Source organism: Pelodiscus sinensis, chromosome 1 (genome assembly GCF_049634645.1).
Source record: "Pelodiscus sinensis isolate JC-2024 chromosome 1, ASM4963464v1, whole genome shotgun sequence".
Lineage (NCBI taxonomy): Eukaryota > Metazoa > Chordata > Testudines > Trionychidae > Pelodiscus > Pelodiscus sinensis.
The window spans coordinates 209,201,979-209,224,754 of NC_134711.1; the positions used below are offsets into that span (position 1 = coordinate 209,201,979).

The 22,776-nt window shown below is 41.8% G+C and overlaps 1 protein-coding gene across 10 annotated transcripts in view; it reads left to right on the forward strand.

The window, feature by feature from the left end:
* The window catches only part of PHKA2 (phosphorylase kinase regulatory subunit alpha 2), an 87,206-nt gene that overhangs the window by 40,027 nt on the left and 24,403 nt on the right, over positions 1-22,776 (forward strand). For all 10 annotated transcript variants that reach the window (XM_075913734.1, XM_075913692.1, XM_075913700.1 and 7 more), the window contains 11 exons: positions 920-1,029; positions 1,832-1,976; positions 2,645-2,723; positions 9,156-9,325; positions 10,832-11,005; positions 12,528-12,616; positions 16,952-17,085; positions 18,986-19,142; positions 21,238-21,317; positions 21,563-21,641; positions 21,774-21,903. In XM_075913734.1, coding sequence (XP_075769849.1) covers positions 920-1,029; positions 1,832-1,976; positions 2,645-2,723; positions 9,156-9,325; positions 10,832-11,005; positions 12,528-12,616; positions 16,952-17,085; positions 18,986-19,142; positions 21,238-21,317; positions 21,563-21,641; positions 21,774-21,903 — 1,347 coding nt within the window. The remainder of the gene's footprint in view (positions 1-919; positions 1,030-1,831; positions 1,977-2,644; positions 2,724-9,155; positions 9,326-10,831; positions 11,006-12,527; positions 12,617-16,951; positions 17,086-18,985; positions 19,143-21,237; positions 21,318-21,562; positions 21,642-21,773; positions 21,904-22,776) is intronic.

Genomic DNA, 22,776 nt, shown 5'->3' on the forward strand with positions numbered 1-22,776 from the left:
CCTGGTCTGCTCGAGACCAGGGAGAGGAAGTGCCCCGTTCGTAACTGCGGATCCGACGTAAGTCGGATCCGCGTAACTCGGGGACTGCCTGTATACTTCATTTCATTTGGAATGCTGCCTGTCATTCCCTGTAGATGGATGTATTTGACTTCCTGACAAATCAGTGTTTGTTCATGTATACCTTTTATTGTTTTTTCATATAGAAATCTACATGGCATCAGCTAGCCAGCATCAGCATGAAATGCCAGCTAGAGATCCATAGCTTTACAAAATCTGCTGATTTTCTTGCTGGATCCCTATCTTTGTTATACTCTTTTTAGATCTTTATGTTCCCTTTTTTCAGATTTTAAAAGAAATTGAGGCACCTTATCCTCCATGTGTACATCTGTTTAACTTTCTCTCTGGAATGTGACTGATTTGGTGGTGTGTGGGGTTTTTTTTTTTTTTTTTTGTAAATACATAATTTTTAGGCCAAAGACTTAATTTGTAGAAATAATTTGAAAGAGGAAAACACAGTTGAAACTAGGGTCATCAATGTCACATTTGCACCTGCTATAACTTTCTTATCTCCTTATGGAGATTTTTTAAATTCTAGAACTTCAGATATTTTACATGCCAAAGCCTTCCCACTGATTTCAAAGGGCTTTTGAATGAGACCTCTAAAGAATCAGAAGTGTGTTGTTAAATGCTCATGGTCCTATGATGGTGGGTGCCACAGAAAACTTTTAAGACAGGTGTTAACACCACAGCAGTTGGAACTATTCTCTAATTCTATTTGTTGTACATAACAGGTGTCCCTGACTGAAGATTCGATGTTCAAGTTTAACTGAAAATTACGTAATAAAATTTAAACTTGTAGCTATTTGGAGAAGAAAGGGACATATTACATTAGATCTTTATTTTTTAAAAATTTTTACAGGACGAAACAAGAACATGAACCTGAGTGGCCGACCTTACCGACATATTGGTGTGCTTGGAACATCCAAACTGTACATGATACGGAATCAAATATTTACTTTTACCCCTCAGGTGGGCATGTTAAGCCAATAGGAAAACTTCCTCTTACCTAATGTCCTGTGAATCTCTTTGTGATTCCACTCCCACTGATCTGATGAAGCAGCTGTCCTTTGCTTTGCTCTTTACAGAAGTTGGGTGACAGCCAAATGATAATGTTCTTTCTGCCTCTAAGCAGATCCCCACTTCTGTAGGCTTCTGATTTAGTGAAGAGCATTCTAGATCAATAATACACAATCTCTGCTGATCACTGTCCTGACCACAATTCTGGCTGCGTAAAAAAAGCGAGAGATAAATAGTTTATCTGAAAATCCTCTCAATTAATAAATATTTCTACTAATTACTTCAGTTGAAAGTATAGTTCCAGTTTATCATGTCAAGAATTATATACTCTAGGAGCACAGAATCTCATCTGTCAATTATATTGTAACCATGGCCAGCAGCTCTACAGAAAGGAAATCTCTACCTTCTGTTTTCTCTCAAACGTCCTCTTAGCGTATGTTGGCCTTTCTAAAATAAATGGTCCTTTAATCCATTTAATAAAATATTACATACTTCTAAGTACAGCTTTATTATAGGTTGCTGTAATTCATCCCTGTTAAATTGTTCTTGCCACAGAACTCAGAGAGAGTCCTGTGAGGATATAAAATGTGGTTATAGTACCATGCAATCAAAATTAATTAGAGCGGTTTCCTTTTCAACCATATCAAAGTCTTTAGGGCTTTTATAAATGACTTAAGGAATGAAACAGAAAAAGGAAAGCTGGAAGAATACAAGCCCCAGTAAAGACTTACTTAACATGTTTTCTGCTCTCCAGTTTACTGATCAGCACCACTTCTACCTGGCTCTAGACAATCGGATGATTGTGGAGATGCTCAGAACGGAACTGGCTTATCTCACTTCTTGCTGGAGGATGACTGGAAGACCAACCCTCACTTTTCCCATCACCCACACCATGCTCAGTAAATGTCATTTTGTCTCTGTGGCTATCCCAGGTATAGATAGATAGATTATTATTATGGAGGAGTTGGAGCATGAATTTGAGAGCAGGCAGATTGTATGTCTATTGTTATTTTCTCTGAATTTTAAATGTTAAGAGTACCTTTGACTTTCTGAGGCATGTGACATATTTGGATGGCAAAATGATGATTTATAAGGCATTATAAATGTTTTTACCCCTCATCTCTATCCATGCATCTCCGCACTGAACCCGTCCTGTTTCTGTCTCAGAATTTATATGAAGTATTCCTATTTGAAACCTGTTACCAATGCTTTCAGATAAGTTAGAATTGTATACTGCTTTTTATAGCACTCTTGGTCTCTGTCTTGAACTTCTGCCTAGTTTGCATTGCAGAGGGCAGCTAGTCAGTCTACTTGCTGGTCATGTTTAGAAACATTTTATTAAAGGGTAATCACCAAACCTAGTTCCCAGTTCAGCTAAGGACTCAATCACACATAGCTATGTAAACCCAATTGGAATCATGAATCAGTGATTCAATATCCATTTTAAAATCAAAACCATTTTGGTTACTTACAAGAAACCTGATCATGTTAAAATGGTCATGTGATTTAAAAATACTAAATAGACATTTGTTCCCCAACTAAGTTAAACTTTCATGTTTCTTTCTAGTTGATGATGGCTCTGACATTGATCCAGCAATTCTTGCAACCATAAGAAAATTAGAGGATGGGTATTTTGGAGGGGCAAGGTAATGTCACTATCCAAAAGTAATTATTCCACTGTTCCCACATAAGTGCCCCATCCCTCTTTTAAAGATCAAAGTGGTTCATAGGCCTTGAGCAAGCCCTCTCCATAGGGGTGAATTTCCACGTGAATTGTTACATGAGAATTAGTCACTAATCTACAAATAGCAGCAGTGCAAAGTTCTTAGTAGAACCTAGGCCTACTTTTTTATTAACAGATTGTTCTTTTGAGAATTCCAAGGCTTGACATTAAATCTTAATTAAGCATCAGTATTGGGAGTTGAGGATTTGTGGGTTTTCAGAAACATGGTTTAAAAACAATGATTTTTATTAAAATAGTCTCTCACATTTGAAATTAAATGTGCATTGTATGTGAATATGTGTGTACATGCTTACATGTTTCTTATTTCCATACTTGTTTGTTTTCTACTAAACTTCCCACTGTTGGAATCTCTCTGAGCATTTAGTCAGCTTTACATCCTACCTGTGGCTTTTAATTTTTGTCACAAGAGGCTGAACCTATGATCTCAGTGGTCCTAAATCTATTAAACAGGTGGCATTCTGTGGGAATTAGAATTTTATCTTTTTTTTAAAGCAGGGACTACCTCTTACTGACCTTGGATTGGGCCTCTAGGCACTACTACAATATACATAAATAATAATAGCTATCGCAGCATCCACCAGATCTGTGATTATTTTTTGGGCACATTTACTGATTTGTTTCTTTGCTGGTACCAACTACTGCCTAATTACCAAATGTGGATGTGGCAGTGGTGGATCATAGAACACTAGAGCAGGAAGGGATCTTGAGAGATCATCAAGTGCAGTCCCCTGCCCTCACAACAGGACCAAGCACCATCTAGACCATCCCTGGTAGATGTCTCTCTATCCTGCTCTTAATTATCTTCAGTGATGAAGTTTCCACAACCTCCCTATGCAAGTTATTCCAGTGTTTCATCACCCTGACAGTTAGGAAGCTTTTCCTAATGTCCAACCTAAACCTCTCTTGCTGCAGTTTAAGCCCATTGCTTCTTGTCCTATCCTCAGAAGTCCAGGAGAACCGTTTTTCTCCCTGTTCCTTGTAACACCCTTTTTGATACTTAAAAACTTCTATCATGCTCCCCCCAGTCTTCTTTTTTCTTAACTAAAACCCAATTCTTTTAGTCTCTTGGGTGACAGAAGAGGGATAATGTGATGATTACCTGTTGTGTTCCCTCCCTCTAGGGCATCTGGTATTGGCCACTGTTGGCAGACAGGATACTGGGCTGGATGGACCATTGGTCTGACCCAGTATGACTGTTCTTATCTTCTTATATATGTTCTAAGTCTTTCCTCATAGTCATGTTCTCTAGACCTTTAATCATTTTTGTTGCTCTTCTCTGCACCTTCTCCAGTTTCTCCACATCTTTCTTGAAATGTGGTGCCCAGAACTGGACACAATACTCCAAATTCCACCACCTCCCTGGGTAACCCATTCCAATACTTCACCATCCTCCTAGTGTAATAGTTTTTCCTAATATCCAACCTTGATCTTCCCCACTGCAACTTGAGACTATTGCTCCTTCTTCTGCCATCTGTCACTACTGAGAACAGCTTCTCTCCATCCTTTTTGAAACCTCCCTTCACGTAGTTAAAGGCTGTTATCAAATACCAAACTAAATAAGGCCAAATCCCTCAGCCTCTCTTTGTAGGTCATGTGCTCCAGCCCCCTAGTCATTTCAGTTGCCCTCTGCTGGACCCTCTCCAATGCGTCCACATCCTTTCTGTAGTGGGGGTCCCAGAACTGGACATAATACTCCAGATGTGGCCTCACCAGCGGTGAATAAAGGGGAGTAATCACTTCTCTAGATCTGCTGGAAATGCTCCTCTTAATACACCCCAATATTCCATTAGCCTTCTTGGCTGCAAGGCACACTGTTGACTCCTATCCAGCTTCTGATCCACTGTGATCCCCGGGTCCTTTTTTGCCAAACTGCTGCTTAGCCAGTTGGTTCCCAGCCTGTAACGATGCTTGGGATTCGTCCATCCCAAGTGCAGGACTCTGCACTTGTCCTTGTTGAACCTTATGAGGTTTCTTTTGGCCAAATCCTTCAATTTGTCTGGGTCACTCTGGACCCTATCTCTACCCTCTAGCTTTGTGTCATCTGCAAACTTGCTGAGAGTTCAGTCCATCCTCTCATCCAGATCATTAATAAAGATATTGAACAAAACCAGCCCTAGAACCGATCCTTGGGACACTCCGCTTGAGACCGACTGTCAAACAGACGTTGAGCTGTTGATCACTACCTATTGACCCTGGCAATGTAGCCAGCTTTCTATCCACCTTACAGTCCATTTATCCAATCCATACTTCCTTAACTTTCTGGCAAGAATATTGTGAGAGACCATATCAAAAGCTTTGCTAAAGTCAAGGTATATCACATCCACTGACTTCCCCGTGTCCACCGAACCAATTACCTCATCATAGAAGGCAATCAGGAATCCATGTTGACTATTCCTGATCACTTTCCTCCTTCCAAGTTCTTCCAAATGGGTTCCTTGAGGATACCTTCCATGATTTTTCTGGGGACTGAAGTGAGGCTGACCAGTCTGTAGTTCCTTGGATCTTACATTACATTTGCCTTTTTCCAGTAGTCTGGGACCTCTCCCCATCTCCACAAGTTTTTCAGAGATAATGGCCAAAGGCTCTGCAATGACATCTGCCAACTCCCTCAGCACCCTCGGATTCATTAAATCTGACCCCATGGATCTGTGTATTTCTAACTTTTCTAAATAGTTCATAACCTGTTCTTTCTCCACCAAGGGCTGCCCACTTCCTTTCCATACTGTGTTGCCTAGTGCAGTAGTCTCGGAGCTGACCTTGTCTGTGAAGACAGAGGCAAAAAAAAGCATTGAGTATTTCAGCTTTACGCACATCATCTGTCACTAGGTTTCTTCCCTCATCCAGTAAGGGCCCCACAGCCTCCCTGATCCCCTCTTATTGCTAATATGCCAGTAGAAACCTTTCTTGTTACCTTTCATATTGCTTGCTAGATACAATTCCAGTTGCACTTTGGCTTTCCTGATTGCATCCCTGCATTCTAGAGCAATATATTTATATTTCTCCATAGCCGTCTGTCTAAGTTTCCACTTCTTGTAAGCTTCCTTTTTGTGTTTAAGCTCACCAAGAAAGCTAGCCTGGTCGCCTACCATATTTGCTTTTCTTAATGCTCATTGGTATGATTTGTTCCTGCGCCTTCAATAAGGCTTCTTTAAAATGCCGCCAATTCTCCTGGACTCCTTTCCCCTTCGTATTAGCATCCCAGGGATCCTGCCCATCAATTCTCTGTGGGAGTCAAAATCTGCTTTTCTGAAGTCCAGGGTGTGTATTTTGCTGTTCTCCTTGCTTCCTTTTGCCGGAATCTTGAATTAGACCATCTCATGATCACTGTTCCCCAGGTTGCTGCCTACATCTACATCCCTTACTAATTCCTCCTGTTTGTGAGCAGCAGGTCAAGCTGTGCATGGCCCCTGGTTGGTTTCTTCAGTATTTGCACCAGGAAGTTGTCCCCAACGTTCTCCAAAAACTTCCTGGATTGTCTTTATGCTGCTGTATTGGTCTCCCAACAGATGTCAGGGTGATTAAAGTCCCCCATGAGAACCAGAGTCTGTCTACTCCTTAGATAGTTGCTTCCCATTCTGTAAGTGTGAAACTGATTGTTCTTTCCTAAGTAGAGCACTTTGCATTTGTCCTTATTAACTTCATCCTGTTTACCTCAGACCATTTCTCCAGTTTGTCCAGATCATTTTGAATTATGACCCTGTCCTCCAAAGCATTTGCAACTCCTCCCAACATGGTATCATCTGCAAACTTAATAAGTGAACTAAGCCAATATCTAAATCGTTGATGAAGATATTGAACAGAACCGATCCCAAAACTGACCTCTGCAGAACCCCACTTGTTATGCCCTTCCAGCATGACTGTGAACTATTAATAACTACTCTCTGAGGGTATGTCTACACTACAAAGTTAGTTCGAACTAACGGACGTTAGTTCGAACTAACTTTAATAGGTGCTACACTAGCGCTCCGCTAGTTCGAATTTGAATCGAACTAGCGGAGCGCTTAGTTCGAACTAGGAAAACCTCATTTTACGAGGACTAACGCCTAGTTCGAACTAGCTAGTTCGAACTAAGGGCTGTGTAGCCCTTTAGTTCGAACTAGTGGGAGGCTAGCCCTCCCCAGGTTTCCCTGGTGGCCACTCTGGCCAACACCAGGGAAACTCTATGCCCCCCTCCCGGACCCGGACCCCTTAAAGGGGCACGGGCTGGCTACGGTGCCCGTGCCAGGTGCAAGCCTGCCAGCACCCAGCTAGCAGACCCTGCACCTGGCACGGCACAGAGCCACCCACCCGATGCCCCCCAGCCCACCCCCTCTTGCCGGGACCAGGCTGGCGGCTCCCGGGAGCTTGCCCTGGACCGCAAGAGGCGGGCACCTTCCTGGGCTAGTGCGGACATCGTGGACCTCGTCCACGATCTCCGCACTAGGCACAGGAAAGTGGCCGTCTAGGGCAGGAGAGCTGCCAGCCTGGCCACCCAGGACCAGGTGTGCATGAAAATCAAGGGGGTCCACTGAGACCCCCGACACTGAGCCCTGAGCTTACAATGGCCGTACTGGGTCAGACCAAAGGTCCATCTAGCCCAGTAGCCTGTCTGCCGACAGAGGCCAACCCTAGGGACCCTGGAGGGGATGGACCGAAGACAATGACCAAGCCATTTGTCTCGTGCCATCCCTCTCCAGCCTTCCACAAACTTTGGGCAGGGACACCACTCCTACCCTCTGGCTAATAGGACTCCATGGACCCAACCTCCATCACTTTATCTCACTTCCCTTTAAACTCTGTTCTAGTTGTAGCCTTCACAGCCTCCTGCAGCAAGGAGTTCCGCAGGTTAACTATTTGCTTTGTGAAGAAGAACAACTTTCTCTTACTAGTTTCAAGCCTGCTACCCATTCCTTTCCTTTGGTGTCCTCTAGTCCTTCTTTATGGGAACTCAGGAAGAACTTTTCTGAATGCACCCTCTCCACCCAACCCCTTCTTTTAGAGACCTCTATCCTGTCCCCCCTCCGTCTCCTCTTTTCTAAGCTGAACAGTCCCAGTCTCTGTAGCCTCTCTTCATCTGGGACCTGTTCCCAACCCCTGATCATGTTAGTTGCCCTCCCCTCTCCCAGCCTTTCTCTTCCCCTCTCCCACCTCCTTTTCCCAGTCTCCCCCAGTTTTTTTTCAATAAAGACAGAGTCAATGTTGGAAGAAACGTTATCTTTATTTTGTACATCAATAAGAAGGGGGGCTAAGGAAGGGTAAGTGGAAGGAGGTGAGGGAGGAATGGGGTATGAGCCCCCGATGGGGAGGACTGGGCTGGCTCTGCGGGCTTCTGGGGGTGGAAGCTCTCCTGCAGCCCCCCAATTACTCCCTCTCCCCAGATGGCAGCCTGCGGCAAGTGCAGCCGGGCTGATGGCCGAGTGGTGTGATGTGCCCAGTGTGGGCACTCAGGGCACTCCAAGCCAGAACTTCTTTGCAAGCGGGGCACCCCTTAGAACTGTGTGTCCGGGGTGGGGGTCGGGACCCTTTAAGCGCAGCCCTCGGCTAGCCTGAGACAGCATCTCCATGCTCTAAGTCCTCCTTTTATGCCCTGCCGGCACTGCTTCCGGCCATCCTTAAGCCCTGTTCAGAGTCCACTCAATGTGGACTTGCTAGTTCGAACTAGCAAAACGCTAGTTCGAACTAGTTTTTAGTTCTAGACGCGTTAGTTCGAACTAGCTTAGTTCGAATTAACTAATTCGAACTAAGTTAGTTCGAACTAACTTTGTAGTGTAGACATACCCTGAGAATGGTTATGCATCCAGTTATGCCCCCACCTATAGTAACCCCATCTAGGTTGTATTTCCCTAGTTTATTGATAAGGTCATGTGAGGCAATATCCAATGTTTTACAGAGTCTAGGTGAACCATGTCCACCATTTCCCACTTATCCACAAGACTTGTTATCCTATCAGAGAAAGTTATCAGATTGGTTTGACATGATTTGTTCTTTACAAATCCATGCTGGATGTTCCCTATTGCCTTATCTTCTAAATGTTTGCAGGTTAATTCCTTAATTCTTTGCTCCGTTATCTTTCCTGGCACAGCAGTTAAGCTGGCTGGTCTGTAGTTTCCTGGGTTGTTCTTATTTCCCTTTTTAGAGATGGGTACTATATTTGCCCATTTATAAAAAGGGAAATAAAAATAACCCAGAAAACTATAGACCAGTCAGCTTAACTTCTGTGCCAGGAAAGTTAATGGAGCAAAGAATTAAGGAATTAAAGATTTTTGAAGAGGTTTCCAGGGTTGTCCAGTAAAGCACAATTCAACATAAAAATTGAATGACATTAATTCTTTCTTAAACGCTTTCCTGTTTGCAGGGTAAAGCTAGGCAAACTGTCAGATTTTCTTACCACTTCATTCTATACACACCTGAGCTTCCTGGATCCAGACTCTGATGGAAAGCTATTTGATGATGCTAACGAAAGCTGCGATAGTCCTGAAAGTGGATATGAATTAGAAGGCTATCCAGATGATTTCTGTGACAAAGGTACCAGTCTTTAACTTGACAGTATTTAACTGTTCCCCACTCTGGCACTCCAAGTACAGAAGATGGGGGCCCACAAAGAGCTCAAAATAAAAAAAAAAACCAAACCTTTGCCTCTACAGGCACTGGTTACAAAAACTTCCCCCCAGAATCATAATACACAGATTTTGGGGAATCACTTCCACCATCAAGTGATTTTTATCCCTGAAGAAAACAGAGGTGAACACTTGAAATCACCCCTGGAGTTCCCCAAGCTCTTTTGCGCTACAAGAGTTTGAAAAAAAGAAAGGAGGAAAACAAGCTGCAGTCTCTAGTAGCTGCCTCTCAGTCTGAGGCATACAGATACTCACAGACAGACAGAACTTCCAGGACACACGAATCAAATCATCACCTTTAAAAAGTGATTTTTATTACAAAATAAAAGATAAACTTGATAAAGCATACTTGGTTGCTAGATGTTACAGAGCAACTGAGGAAAACAAATTAAAACACAAAAGTCTCTGAGCACAATGTGAGATGGTAAATGATGAGGGGAGGCATAGATTCACACAGAGCAGTTCAGACTTAACCACAAAATAAAGAAAAATACCCTGATCACAACTAGATCCACTTTTACTTACTTCCAATTTTCTCTTTTTAGTCCACTCCCATGCCCCAAATTCCTTGGAGACATGATAGTCCTGCCTGGGTTTAAATCATTCTGTGTCTCTCCACTCATGGTTTTTCTCTCCCACACACAGAAAGCAGGGCAGGAACCTATATCCAATTCAAATTTCAACACTTGTATCTCGATGGGTTCTCCCGGCCTTCTGGCCAACACCTTTGCTAGCTACCTGAGTTTAACCCCTTAGTCACTGAGTGCTGGTCAGCAATCTTCCTGTCCATTACAGCGTAATGTCCCCTATTGTTATGATCAACACCTAAGTTTATTATAATACTTAATTTAGAGGAAAAAGAAAAGATCTTAATTTTAACTGTTTGCATTTGACAGTTGATGGTCAGTTGCTGCATTTGACAGTTGATGGACAGTTGATGGTCAGTTGCTGGCACAAGAATGATGACAGTACTCATGTATTTCTTTGGAGGGAAGCTTATGTGTACGTTCTTTTCCAGTCCTTAAAAGAGGATGTTTACCACCAGCAAAACTGACAGTGAAGTTAGGTGTGTGCATGAACACGTTGAGGTAGTGTTGCCCTTTGGCTCAGCCAAAAGACTCTCTAAATACCAGCTGGAAAACTACGTTTCATGGTTTTTTTTAATTAAGAAAAAGACTCCAAGAAATACCACTCAAAAGAGAAATCTGTTATAAACAGGATTTTTCCAAATTCTCCAATTTAAAAAAATCAATTTGATAGTCTCCTTTTACTGTATAGTCTCTGGTCTCTGTCCTTTTTGCCTCTGTTATTTTTCAATAGAAATAAAAAGATATCATGCCTCTAAAAGGGAGCTCATGTACATATTTCCAATGATTTGTTTTAATAAGCCTTTTATATCTGTGTGTCTCTCCAGAAAGCCCAGATGAGCTGGACCAGTATATAAATGATATGCTGCAAAGCACAGCGCTTAAGTCCTACCTGCCTCCAACTTCAAAGAATGCTAACCAGCCCCTTGCATTCAGTGCTGTTCATTCCATGCAAGACATACTTTCAATAATGGCCAAGGCAAAGGGTCTAGATGTTCCAAGTAGGTTTTTTCTGATTTTTAATTCTTACTGGATGATAAAAGTAAAAAACAGAATTTGACGATGTGTGAACCAGGTAAATTGCAGTTGCTAGAAAGTAACAAGATAGTGTGGTATTCTGTTTTCAGTGTGATTGCTTCATTATTCCCGCAGTGCCATGTCACTTCATGGCAACTGCAGTTAACATGCCATGGAACTTAAACATTTAATCCAAATGGACAATATGAAATCAGTTGCAGCTGGGCCAATTTATTTTGTACTCATATTTGCAGATGTTGTCCTTGACTGGAACCTACCATAACAAAAGCCTGATAAAGACAAGAGAAGTGGAATACAACAATGTGATTGGATGTTTTGGGGTTTTTTACATTTGTGTTGTTTTAAAATGGACTGAACTCATTTGTTTTTAGTATGGACATTGGGAAATGAAACCTCTTTAACACCAGAAAATGCCAGTAGATGTACATACATTTCAGAATTGCAAGCACATATAGACAAAAGGACTGCATTATAAATAATAATGGATAGATTGAAGGGTTATTAGATAATTTACCCATCTGTAAATAGACATGTAACATATATGGAAATCCTGTATCCATTGAAGTTAATGAAAAGACTCCACTGGACATTGGATCAGGCCCTATAAAATGATATATATATTAGTATTGTGCATACCTGTTATCCCTATTCCCCATCTTTCACAAATAGCCTGCCCTAGGGCTATAATAAAAATAATATGAAATTAACTGGATGTTTGCCCTTTGTTATCCTAATAACTTCACTTCTGTTATCCCACTCTCTTTGTCTTCATTTATCTTTAGGTCCCAATCAAGGAAAGCACATCCCTAATTTTAACTACAGGAGTTGCTGAACTTGCCTTAGTTGGACTGTTCTTGAGCTTGAAGTTAAACACACTCTGAAGTGTTGTGCTAGATTGCATCATTAGACTGTAAGATCTTCAGCACATACACTGTCTTTTACTGGGCCTGGAATCTAGCACAATGGGGCACTGACTCTGTTTAAGCCTTTGGATGCTACCTGATGATATATTGTGTTAGATCAATGGTTCTCAAACTCTGTGTTGGGACCCCAGAATGGATTGCAACTCTGTTTTAATGGACTTGATGGGACTTTAATAGACTTGATGGGACTCAGCAGCCAAAGCCTGAGCCCTACTGCCCAGGACCAAAGCCAAAATCCAAGGGAGGCAGGGCTCAGGTTACAGGCCCCTGGCTTGAGATGGCAGGACTCTGGCTTGGGTCCCTCCTCCTGGAGTTGTGTAGTAAATTTTTTTGTCAAAGGGGGGTTGCTGTGCAATGAATTTTCTGAATTCTTGGATTAGATCAGTCTCTCTTTAAATAGATGAGATAAAAACCTGCATGTGAAGCTTGGTTTGTACTTGTATCATGTCCCAGATAGCATGGCTCCTGCATTCTGATACTAGAGGTGTTTTCAGTCAGTATGATTCTGCTACCAGATGTTGCATTTCCTTTATATGTTATTTCAGGTTGTCTTGCTTTGCAGGTGTTTCTATGACTCTGCCAACTAAAGTTTTGAACACTCACCGGAAATCTCTGAATCTTGTTGATTCTCCACATCTTTTTGAAGTGAAGGTGAGCTAGTGGAATAGTTACACAGCTTTTTGGCTATTAAAAGGAATTTTGTGTAGGAAACTATAGTTAATTGTATGTTGTTAAATGAAATGCTTCCTTTAGCATTAGCAAAACAAATAGTAAAATAACCTGTACTTATCTTCTAGAGGCAGATCCTGCCCCATCTTCTTCAGAGCCATGTAGGGATGGTAGCCAGTGAGACCAGAGCAATGGAGGGACAGCATAAAAACTTAGAGTGGTCTGCATTCCTAATCTACCACAAAATTGTTTTCCAAGGACTCCAATTCACAGTAATGTGTGGGGAGAGGGACTTGTGAAAGGACAGGGCAGGATTAGTGGCTGTGTGGCTTCACCTGTCAATCCCACCAGGATGGAGATATAGCTCCAATAAAAGCTACTGTTGCCATAAGAATGCACTGTCAGCTGCAAAATGTTTCATATGCTGGAAGGACAGGGTTCCACCCCTTGGAGGAGTCTTCTGTTCAAAGACCATCTATTCACGTATGCACATGAAAAAAGGATAGGGTCCTGAGTGCATTTGTCATGCAGCACCCGACAAGTTTAATAAAAAGAAGCACAACCACAATTTTCCTTCAACTAATTTGCTGTCTTGTAAGTTCAGTTTATTGAACACCTTGTTTAGAAAATTTAGAACATTTCTGTTGGTCATCAGTATCTTCACTTGGAAAGTACCATTTAGAAATATAAGTGAAGAAACCAGCAGAACTTGTAGAGCAATCTACTTTTACTTGATTTCAACTGAATTTGTTAGTTTAAAAATTATAAAATCAAGACTGTCAATTAATCACAGACAAGTCATGTAATTAACTCAAAAATTAATCCCAATTAAAAAATTAATCACCGTTTTAATCACACAGTTTAAACAATAGAATGCCAATTGAAATTTATTAAATATTTTGAATGTTTTCTACATATTCAAATGTATTGATTTCAATTATAACACAGAATTCAAAGTGTGCAGTGCTCACTTTCTTATTTTTATTACAAATAATTGCACAGTAAAAATGATGAACAAAAATAGTATTTTTCAGTTCATCTCAGACAAGTATAATAGTGCAATCTCTTTATTTTGAAAGTGCAACTTACAACTGTAGATTGTTTTGTTTCTGAGTATCCCCCCCCCCACCCAAAAAAAAAGTCCTCAAGTCCATTTAGTCCTACTTTTTGTTTGACCAATCACTGAGAGAAATAAATTAGTTTACATTTATGGGAGCTAATGCTGCCTGCTTCTTATATACATGCCACTTGACAGTAAGAACAGGTGTTCATTTCACACTTTTTTAGCCAACCTTGCAAGGTATTTGTGCCAGGTGTGCTAAATAGTCATATGCTCCTTCACACTGACCACCATTCCAGAGGATATACTTCCATGCTGTTGCTGCTTGTTTAAAAAAAATGCTATGAGTAAATTAGGGTATGTCTACACTCCAGCGCTAATTCGAACTAAGCTAATTCGAACGAACGCATCCAGACTAAAAAACTAGTTCGAATTAGCGTTTTGCTAATTCGACCTAGCATGTCCACATTAAGTGGACCCTGAACCGGGGTTAAGGATGGCCGGAAGCAGTGCCGGCAGGGCATCAGAGGAGGACTTAGAGCGTGGAGATGCTGTCTCAGGCTAGCCGAGGGCTGTGCTTAAAGGGACCCGCCCCCCCACCCTGGACAAACAGTTCTCAGGGGTTCCCCGCTTGCAAAGCAGTCCTGGCTTGGAGTGCCCTGAGTGCCCACACTGGGCACATCACAGCACTCAGCCATCAGACCGGCTGCACTTGCCGCAGGCTGCCATCTGGGGAGAGGGGGCAATTGGGAGGCTGCAGGGGAGCTTCCACCCCCCGAAGCCCGCAGAGCCAGCCCAGTCCTCCCCATCGGGCGCTCGTACCCCATTCCTCCCTTACCTCCTTCCACTTACCCTTCCCTAGCCCCCCTTCCTGATGTACAAAATAAAGAAAACGTGTGGTCAAAAATAGAATCTCTCTTTATTGAACAAAACTGGGGGAGACTGGGAAAAGGAGGTGGGAGAGGGGAAGAGAGAGGGTGGGAGAGGGGAGGGTAACTACAATGATCAGAGGTTTGGAACAGGTCCCATATGAAGAGAGGCTAAAGAGACTGGGACTTTTCAGTTTAGAAAAGAGGAGACTGAGGGGGGATAGGATAGAGGTCTATAAAAGCAAGAGTGGGGTGGAGAGGGTGCATAAAGAAAAGTTCTTCATTAGTTCCCATAATAGAAGGACTACAGGACACCAAAGGAAAGGAATGGGTAGCAGGCTTCAAACTAGTAACAGAAAGTTGTTCTTCACAAAGCAAAGAGTCAACCTGTGGAACTCCTTGCTGCAGGAGGCTGTGAAGGCTACAACTAGAACAGAGTTTAAAGAGAAGTGAGATAAAGTCATGGAGGTTGGGTCCACGGATTGGTATTAGCCAGGGGGTAGGAGTGGTGTCCCTGGCCAAAGTTTGTGGAAGGCTGGAGAGGGATGGCACGAGACAAATGGCTTGGTCACTGTCTTCGGTCCATCCCCTCCAGGGTCCCTAGGGTTGGCCGCTGTCGACAGACAGGCTACTGGGCTAGATGGACCTTTGGTCTGACCCAGTACGGCCATTGTAAGCTCAGGGCTCAGGGTCGGGGGTCTCAGTGGACCACCTTGATTTTCATGCACACCTACTCCCGGGTGGCCAGGCTGGCAGCTTTCCTGCCCTAGACGGCCACTTTCCTGTGTCTAGTGCGGACATCGTGGACTTTGTCCACGACCTCTGCAAAGTCCACGATGTCCGCACTAGACCAGGCGGGTGCCCGCCTCTTGCGGTCCCGGGCAAGCTCCCGGGAGCCGCCAGCCTGGTCCCGGGAAGAGGGGGAGGGCTGGGGGGATTGGGTGGCTGGCTCGAGCTGTGCCAGGTGCAGGGACTGCTAGCTGGGTGCTGGCAGGCTTGCACCTGGCATGGGCACCATAGCCAGCCCGTGCCCCTTTAAGAGGTTCGGGGCTGGGAGGGGGGCAATAGAGTTTCCCTGGTGTTGGCCAGAGTGGCCACCAGGGAAAGCTGGGGAGGGCTAGCCTCCCACTAGTTCGAATTAAGGGGCTACACACCCCTTAATTCGAACTAGTAAGTTCGAACTAGGCTTAGTCCTCGTACAATGAGGTTTACCTAGTTCGAACTAAGTGCTCCGCTAGTTCGAATTAACTTCGAACTAGCGGAGCGCTAGTGTAGCGCCTATCAAAGTTAATTCGAACTAACGTTCGTTAGTTCGAATTAACTTTGTAGTGTAGACATACCCTTAATTACTGAACTTTTTGGGGAAGAATTGTACGTCTCCTACTTGTTTTACTTGCATTTGTAAAGATTGCTACAGCACCCAATGTATAGAAAATAGAGAACCTGAAGCAGCAAAAAAGAAAATACCTCTTGTGGTGGTGGCGGCATTTGACTCATGATGAAAATGAACATGTGTTGGTTCACACTGCTTTGGATCATTATTGAGCATAATCAGTCATCAGCATGAATGAATCTTCTCTGGAATGGTGGTGGAAGCATGAAGGGCCATGTGAAACTTTAGTGCATCTGGCACTTACATATTTTGTGACACTGGCTACAGCAATGCTATTGAATGCCTGTTCTCTTTCAGATGACACTGTAAACAAGAAGTGGGAAGTATTCTCTTCTGCAAATGTGTGTCTTATTGGCTGAACAAGAAGTAGGACTGAGCGGGGCTTGTAGGCGCTAATGTTTTACATTGTTTTATTTTGGAATGCAGTTTTTGTACATCATTCTACATTTGTACGTTCTGTGTTCCCATACTTTGTACTCTGTGTTGTAATTGAAGTCAACATATTTGAAAAAGTAGAAAACATAAAAAAATATTTAAATGTCTTGGTATTCTATTGTTTAAAAGTGCAGTTAAGTGTGACTATTTTAATAGTTTGACAGCCCTCTATTAAATCAGATATGCATGGACATTGATTTAATAAAGTGAATAACAAATGAAGGAGAGAGATTAAAAGAATTTATTTTCTTCTATTATAAAATTTCTGGTTTCTTTGGTCAAAATTTTTTCTTTTGTTATAATATCTCTGACTCAGTGGATCAAATCCATCTGTGATTGCAGAGGGAATGTTCCATGCTAGCTGCTATATTTTCTGGGAGTAATCACCATCTCTATTGTCGATTTGATGCAAACTACATAATGCATCTAAATTTCAAATAAGGAATTGCATTACTATGTCTTCTCCAGTGAGTAGCCACAGCTAGTGATTTAGAATGCTCCATCTACATATTCTTTCATACTTTTTTTTTTTTTAAATCTCTTCTGTCTTCGATTATCAGGATCCAGAATCTGTTTTGCATTTGCCCAAAGATGATCATAGTGATTTGGATTGTGAGAAGCTAATTGAACAGCTGGAGGCGTGCCCAACTCTACATGATCAAGCGGATATATTGTACATCTTGTATATAATAAAGTAAGTTATCAGAGGTTTTTCTGAATTGTCTCTTCAGCTTGTTTGGAAGTTCCATCTTAGGTTCCCCAAAGAAAAGCATAGATACTGTAAAAAATTTTGGTCTACTTTAATAGGTTACAGGTACTTCAAATACATTACAATATGTATATGCAGTTTTTAGATGAGACAGGTAAGAACACCAGGATTTTATAAAAATATGCACTGGCACCTGAGGTATAGAACAAAGCTCACAGGAATTAAATGCATAAGTTCTTTAAATTCCCAATATTTAATACACTATTATTGTCCACCAATAAGTTCACAAGAAATTGGGATAGAATTTTTATATGCAGGTTGGTAAGCACATGGACACATTTGGTGCAGAATGTTTGTGCTGTGTTATTTTTCACTATACAAAAGAGTATAATTTATCTGTGTATAGTGCAAATTCAGTTTTAATGAATTTCTTTGTTTCATGCATGTTCATGACCTCACTGGCTAAAATCCAGAAGGCCTCAAAACACTCTTGGGAATGTCTAATTGACGCTGTTAAACATAGTAAAATAGCCTAGTGACTAAACAGGGTTGATGAGAACAGAACACAAGTGTAATCCACCAGCAGTCTTGTAAGAGCGTATTTACTAATACATACTGATTTGTTTTATGTTTAAGAAATGCTACAGGATATTGGCAGAGAGTTAGCTTATGGGTGAGAGTCACTTCATCCACTGCTGAGTTTTCTTAATAGTACATATTGTCTTTTGTTTTCTTCTGTGTGTTGCTTCTCACAGCAGGGCCTTTCTGGGCTTGGGGATCTTTTCGAGCATATGTCTAGCAGGTTCATTTTCTCCCTTCCTCAGTATATCCTCTCACCACTTTTCCACTATATTGGGCCAATGTCCCAGCAACATCATTTTTCTAAAGGCAAGCCCCATTTTATCACTGCTTCCCACCAAAATCAGTTGGGGAGGGGGGGCACTAGTAATATTATGCAGCATAATCAACAGGGAGCCAAGTTATTCACCATTGTGATGCTTTTAGGGGGAGTTAAGAACACAGGAGATGAACAAAAAGTATATCTGAACCTCTTCTTTATGCCCTTTCCAGAAGTTGAGATATATGAAAGATGTAGTTTCCCAAGAAGAATGACACTATTATAACATTTGTATAAACTCTAGCAGTTCTTTCCAGAGTGTCTGTCTGAATTACTATGACTAGAGCCCTGCAGATATCTGCTTTATATCTGTGGGACAGTTCTGAAAATACAGATGTGGATGCAGACACAAACCCCGAACATAATTGCAAAAATATGATCATTGCTTCTTTCAACACCGTAATGACAGTAGCAGCATTACTATTTTCTTTTGTTGCCTAGATGTCAAATCTCACAGGGTATAGTGTGGAAGTCTGATTAACAACTTCAGAAAAGGCAACATGAAAAAATCTGTCAGAAGCCTCTGTCATATCTAAGTAGTTAGTCATGTAATCTTCAACATTATTGATGAAGGCTTCTGTTACAGGGCTTTGTCCTGCAAGGTGCTAAGCACGTTGTTCCTGGTCTAACAACATGTCTAAACATATCCTTAATTTAAATCATGAGAGCAGTTCTGTTGATTTCAGGGAGACTACTCTCATGCTCAACTTTAAGCAAGTATGTAAGTGTGCAATTTTGAAAGAGATTTATGTGTCCAAATCCGACTGACTTCTAATAGAGGCTTAATTGCTCTCTCTGCTTGTAAATTCCTTCCCAAGTGATCTGCAGGATTAGGCCCAGACTGCTTGGCACCTTGCAAGAATGTAAGGGAGTTCAGTTTCCTGTTTTCACCATCTGCGATGTCTCTGCATGGATGGTCTGTATGGATGGTCTGTGTTCTTTGCTTTTGTGCACCAAAGCTGACATTTCTGCTTTTCCTTCCGGCAGAGGCCCTGACTGGGATACAGAACTGAATGGACAGTATGGAGTCACTGTTCATTGTCTGCTCAATGAGCTCTACAGCAAGGCAGGCCTGAACCAAGAGTGGGGGTTAATTCGTTACATCTCTGGTATTCTCAAAAAGAGAGTGGAAGTTCTGGCTGAGGTATAACAATCTCACATGTTGCCAATTCCTTCAGTTTCTCTCCCCTTTACTCAGAAATTAGAATCTCTTGAATTGTTTTGTCTATTATCACTCAAACACAAATTCCAGCAGGGCCTAAGTTTATCCCATTTTGGTTTTACCTTTCATCAGTGTGTTAAGGCAAAGAGGATGCTGTGGTATATTTTAGAGCAGCCATAGAGGCTCAGTAACATGAAAATTTATGATGATGTCTCTGCCTTTGAACTTTGCTGAGAAAGGTAAAAATCTTAGTGAGGTTGCGTGGTTATTTGGAAATTTGAGAGCTGTAGATTAGTGAAGTGAGACTGGAGACGGTTCGATGAAGCTTTTTTAAAATAAAAAATGTGTCTTGATTGTAACAACTATTTGTTTGTGTTCCCCTAGTGCCTTGGAGCCCTACTCATAGAGTTTAAGGCCAGAAAAGACCCAACAACTCATCTAGTCTGACTGCCTTTGCGTCACAGCCACCCTCACCCATTCACTAAACATAGAAATCAAAATTAGACCTAAGCATTACAGCACACAGGAGACTAGATGGGTATGTGTCACAGGCAGAGATTAGGAGGGAGCAAGGTGCACCAGTGCCCAAGACTCCTGTAATGGTAAGGAAATGATAAGCCAGTACAAAAAGGTGGTCCTTTCCCCAAAGACTGAAGTCTAAGTATATTGAAATATATAGAGATGATAAAACATCTAGAGCTACGTAAGGAAAATAGTCATGGGCTTGTCTACAGTGCCGCCCTAGAGCTTTAGTGAAGAAGCTACTATGCTGGTAGGAGAGTGTCTTCTGCTGGCATAGTAAATCTACCTCTGAGAGAGATGGTAGCTATAGCCTACCCCCAGGGTTAGGTCAGATGTCGAGTGTAGATTTTTCAGACCCCTGAGTGACATAGTTATACTGATGTAAGCTTGTAATGAAGACATGGCCATTGATTTTTGTCCTGATAATTAAAAATTATTTCCTTTTGGCTATCATAAATAAGTCTCAATTTTCTTGCTTGCACTTGATTACAGTAAGTTCCTGAGATTTGCATACTACTATTCCTAGCCATTTTTAGCTGGCTTTTCATCCTGTGCAATGATATTGCTGAGCTTTGACCATCTCACACAAGTTTCAGTGAGCAGTTTGTTGTAGCTGCAGAGCACCATATCCCAAAGCGTGGAACATGTTCTTTTTCTGTCTTCCTAGAGGGACCATAAAGCTGGGCATGTGAGCATGGAAAAATGTATAAATTAGGGTGTTACCTTACAGGAAACACTGGTCCTAAGTGCTCAGATGACTGCCCAAGAAAGATTCAGATACCACCCAGCTGATCAATAGAGTGCCCACAGCTGGCAGCATGTATTTATATTGGTGGTTCACAAGCATTGGTGCACATAATAAAATTTATTCCACACATGGGTGGAAAAAATTAGAGGGGACATTGGTTAGCGCTCTGACAGCGAGTGGTGGGGCGGATGCATGAGGGTGTGATCATTTCTTAGCAGGACTGGGAAACACTGCTCTGCCCTCAGTAGATTTTCATTCAGGGCCTTATAACTGTTAAACTCAACACCAGTCCTACTTTTGCTCTAAGAGCAGCATAAAGAAGGTTACATACAGCAGGAGTGGGAGACAGTGTGTGTCTAAATGAACTACAGGATAGTATGTTACATACAGAAAATCTTTCTTCTTTAAGAAAAAAAAAAGATGCTTGTTGAGAGGCTTTCTAGCTGTTGTAATGCACCCATCCCCTCTTGCTCTCTCCAATGGAATTTTCCTGTAACTTTATCTATTTTCTCTTGCAAATAAGAAAGGAATTATAATATAGAAAGAGTTAGAATTCTCCCAGGGCCTGAGCTAGGACCGCTGTTGGCGAAATTGTCATATGTGTTTTGGCTTCAATGGACCTATGACAATCTACATTTAATCCACAGTGGCAGAGGCTCTCCCTCTGAACTATACATTCAGTAGCAGATGCAAATTTACTGAGGAATTACCAAATAAATGCTTTTCCTTGAATTAAAAAAATTAATCATTGTTGCCATATAACTTAACAGAGTGGGTTCTCTTGCTTTCTGTGTTGTATTGTAATAGGCATGCACAGACCTTCTGTCTCACCACAAGCAGCTTACAGTGGGCCTGCCACCTGAGCCGCATGAAAAAACTATTACCGCGTAAGTGTTGGCTCTGTCTTACTCTGGATGTCTTGTAGTTCAGAGTTCCTACTGCTGATGCAGTGTTTCCAAACTATTAACTATCATTTTCAGAAAGAAGCATGGGTCTGTGAGCTGGAAGGTCTATGAAGCAAAGTTGTTTTGGTGCATTTTAAAAATTAAAATTTCTAACTCTGAACAGTTGACACATGTAGAAAATAACAGGCATCACAGGCACTCCTAACTGTCTGGTTCACTTTCTTTAGCCCTCTGCCACCTGAAGAGCTGTCAAAGCTTATTTATGAAGCTAGTGGGCAAGACATCAGTATAGCAGTCCTGACCCAGGTATAAAGCCCATGAATAGAGATTTTTTTTTTTTTTTTTTTAATGCTATACCTTCTTTTTGTTGTCTGGTACTGGCAAAAGTTACAATGAATGTCCCTGAATAGATACCTTTTGTTCATTTGCTCATCCCAGGAGATAGTGGTGTATTTGGCTATGTACGTCAGGTCACAGCCCAGCCTTTTTGCAGAAATGCTCAGACTCCGCATTGGACTAATAATTCAGGTGATGGCTACTGAGCTGGTCCGCAGTTTGAACTGTTCAGGTAAGACCAATTTTACTGTAATACTGTAGTAAACACCCCTCTCTCCTCTCCCCACCTCCAGTGATCAATGTTTCAGTTACATAGGACAAGACAAATAATTTGCTTATTTGTAACATAACCCTTTTCTTAAAATAACTGTTAAAATTCTTTCTTCAGTAAACGCTGTAAAGAAACATTCGTGGTGGGAGGGGGAACTGTAAAACTCCTAATAAAATGGTTCTATTTTTAAGTAGACTCCCAAGGTGGATGTAGGTGTGATTTTCGCTTTTATTTACCCAGAAAAGTTTAGCTAAACATAATCTGTTGGGTTTTTTTAATTAAATCCTTTGTCTCATACACAGCTGAAAACTTCAAAAATAATCTGCATTCCTAGCATCCTTTTGACACATAGAAATACCCATTCTCTTTAAAAAAAAATATGATAGGCATTTATACTATGTCTTTTGTTACCCAGCAATATGCACTATGGGGATAGATATACTGTAACTCCCTCATGTGGATGCTGCCGGCATGAACTAAAGGTCCCTAGTTTGTGTTAATTTAGTCCTGTTCAGTGAGGGCTGCATTAACATGAACCAGGCATGTTTTAGTTCATGCCTTCAGTGTCCACATAGTGAAAGGGAGTTGCAGAGCAGTACATTAAGGTGTGTTGCCATTCATCCAGTGCCCCCTCCCTATCCCGTGTTTGAACTGCAGGGCTTATAGTCAAGCCTTTAAGCTGCCCTGAGTAAGAGTCACATTGAGGCCTGGTCTGCAACTAAAACATAGATTGATCAATCTAAATTGCTCAGAGCTGTGAAAAATGCAATGTCCTGTTCTAAGTAGTTAGGCCAATCTAACCCCACTGTGAAACCACTAGATCAACAGAAGAAT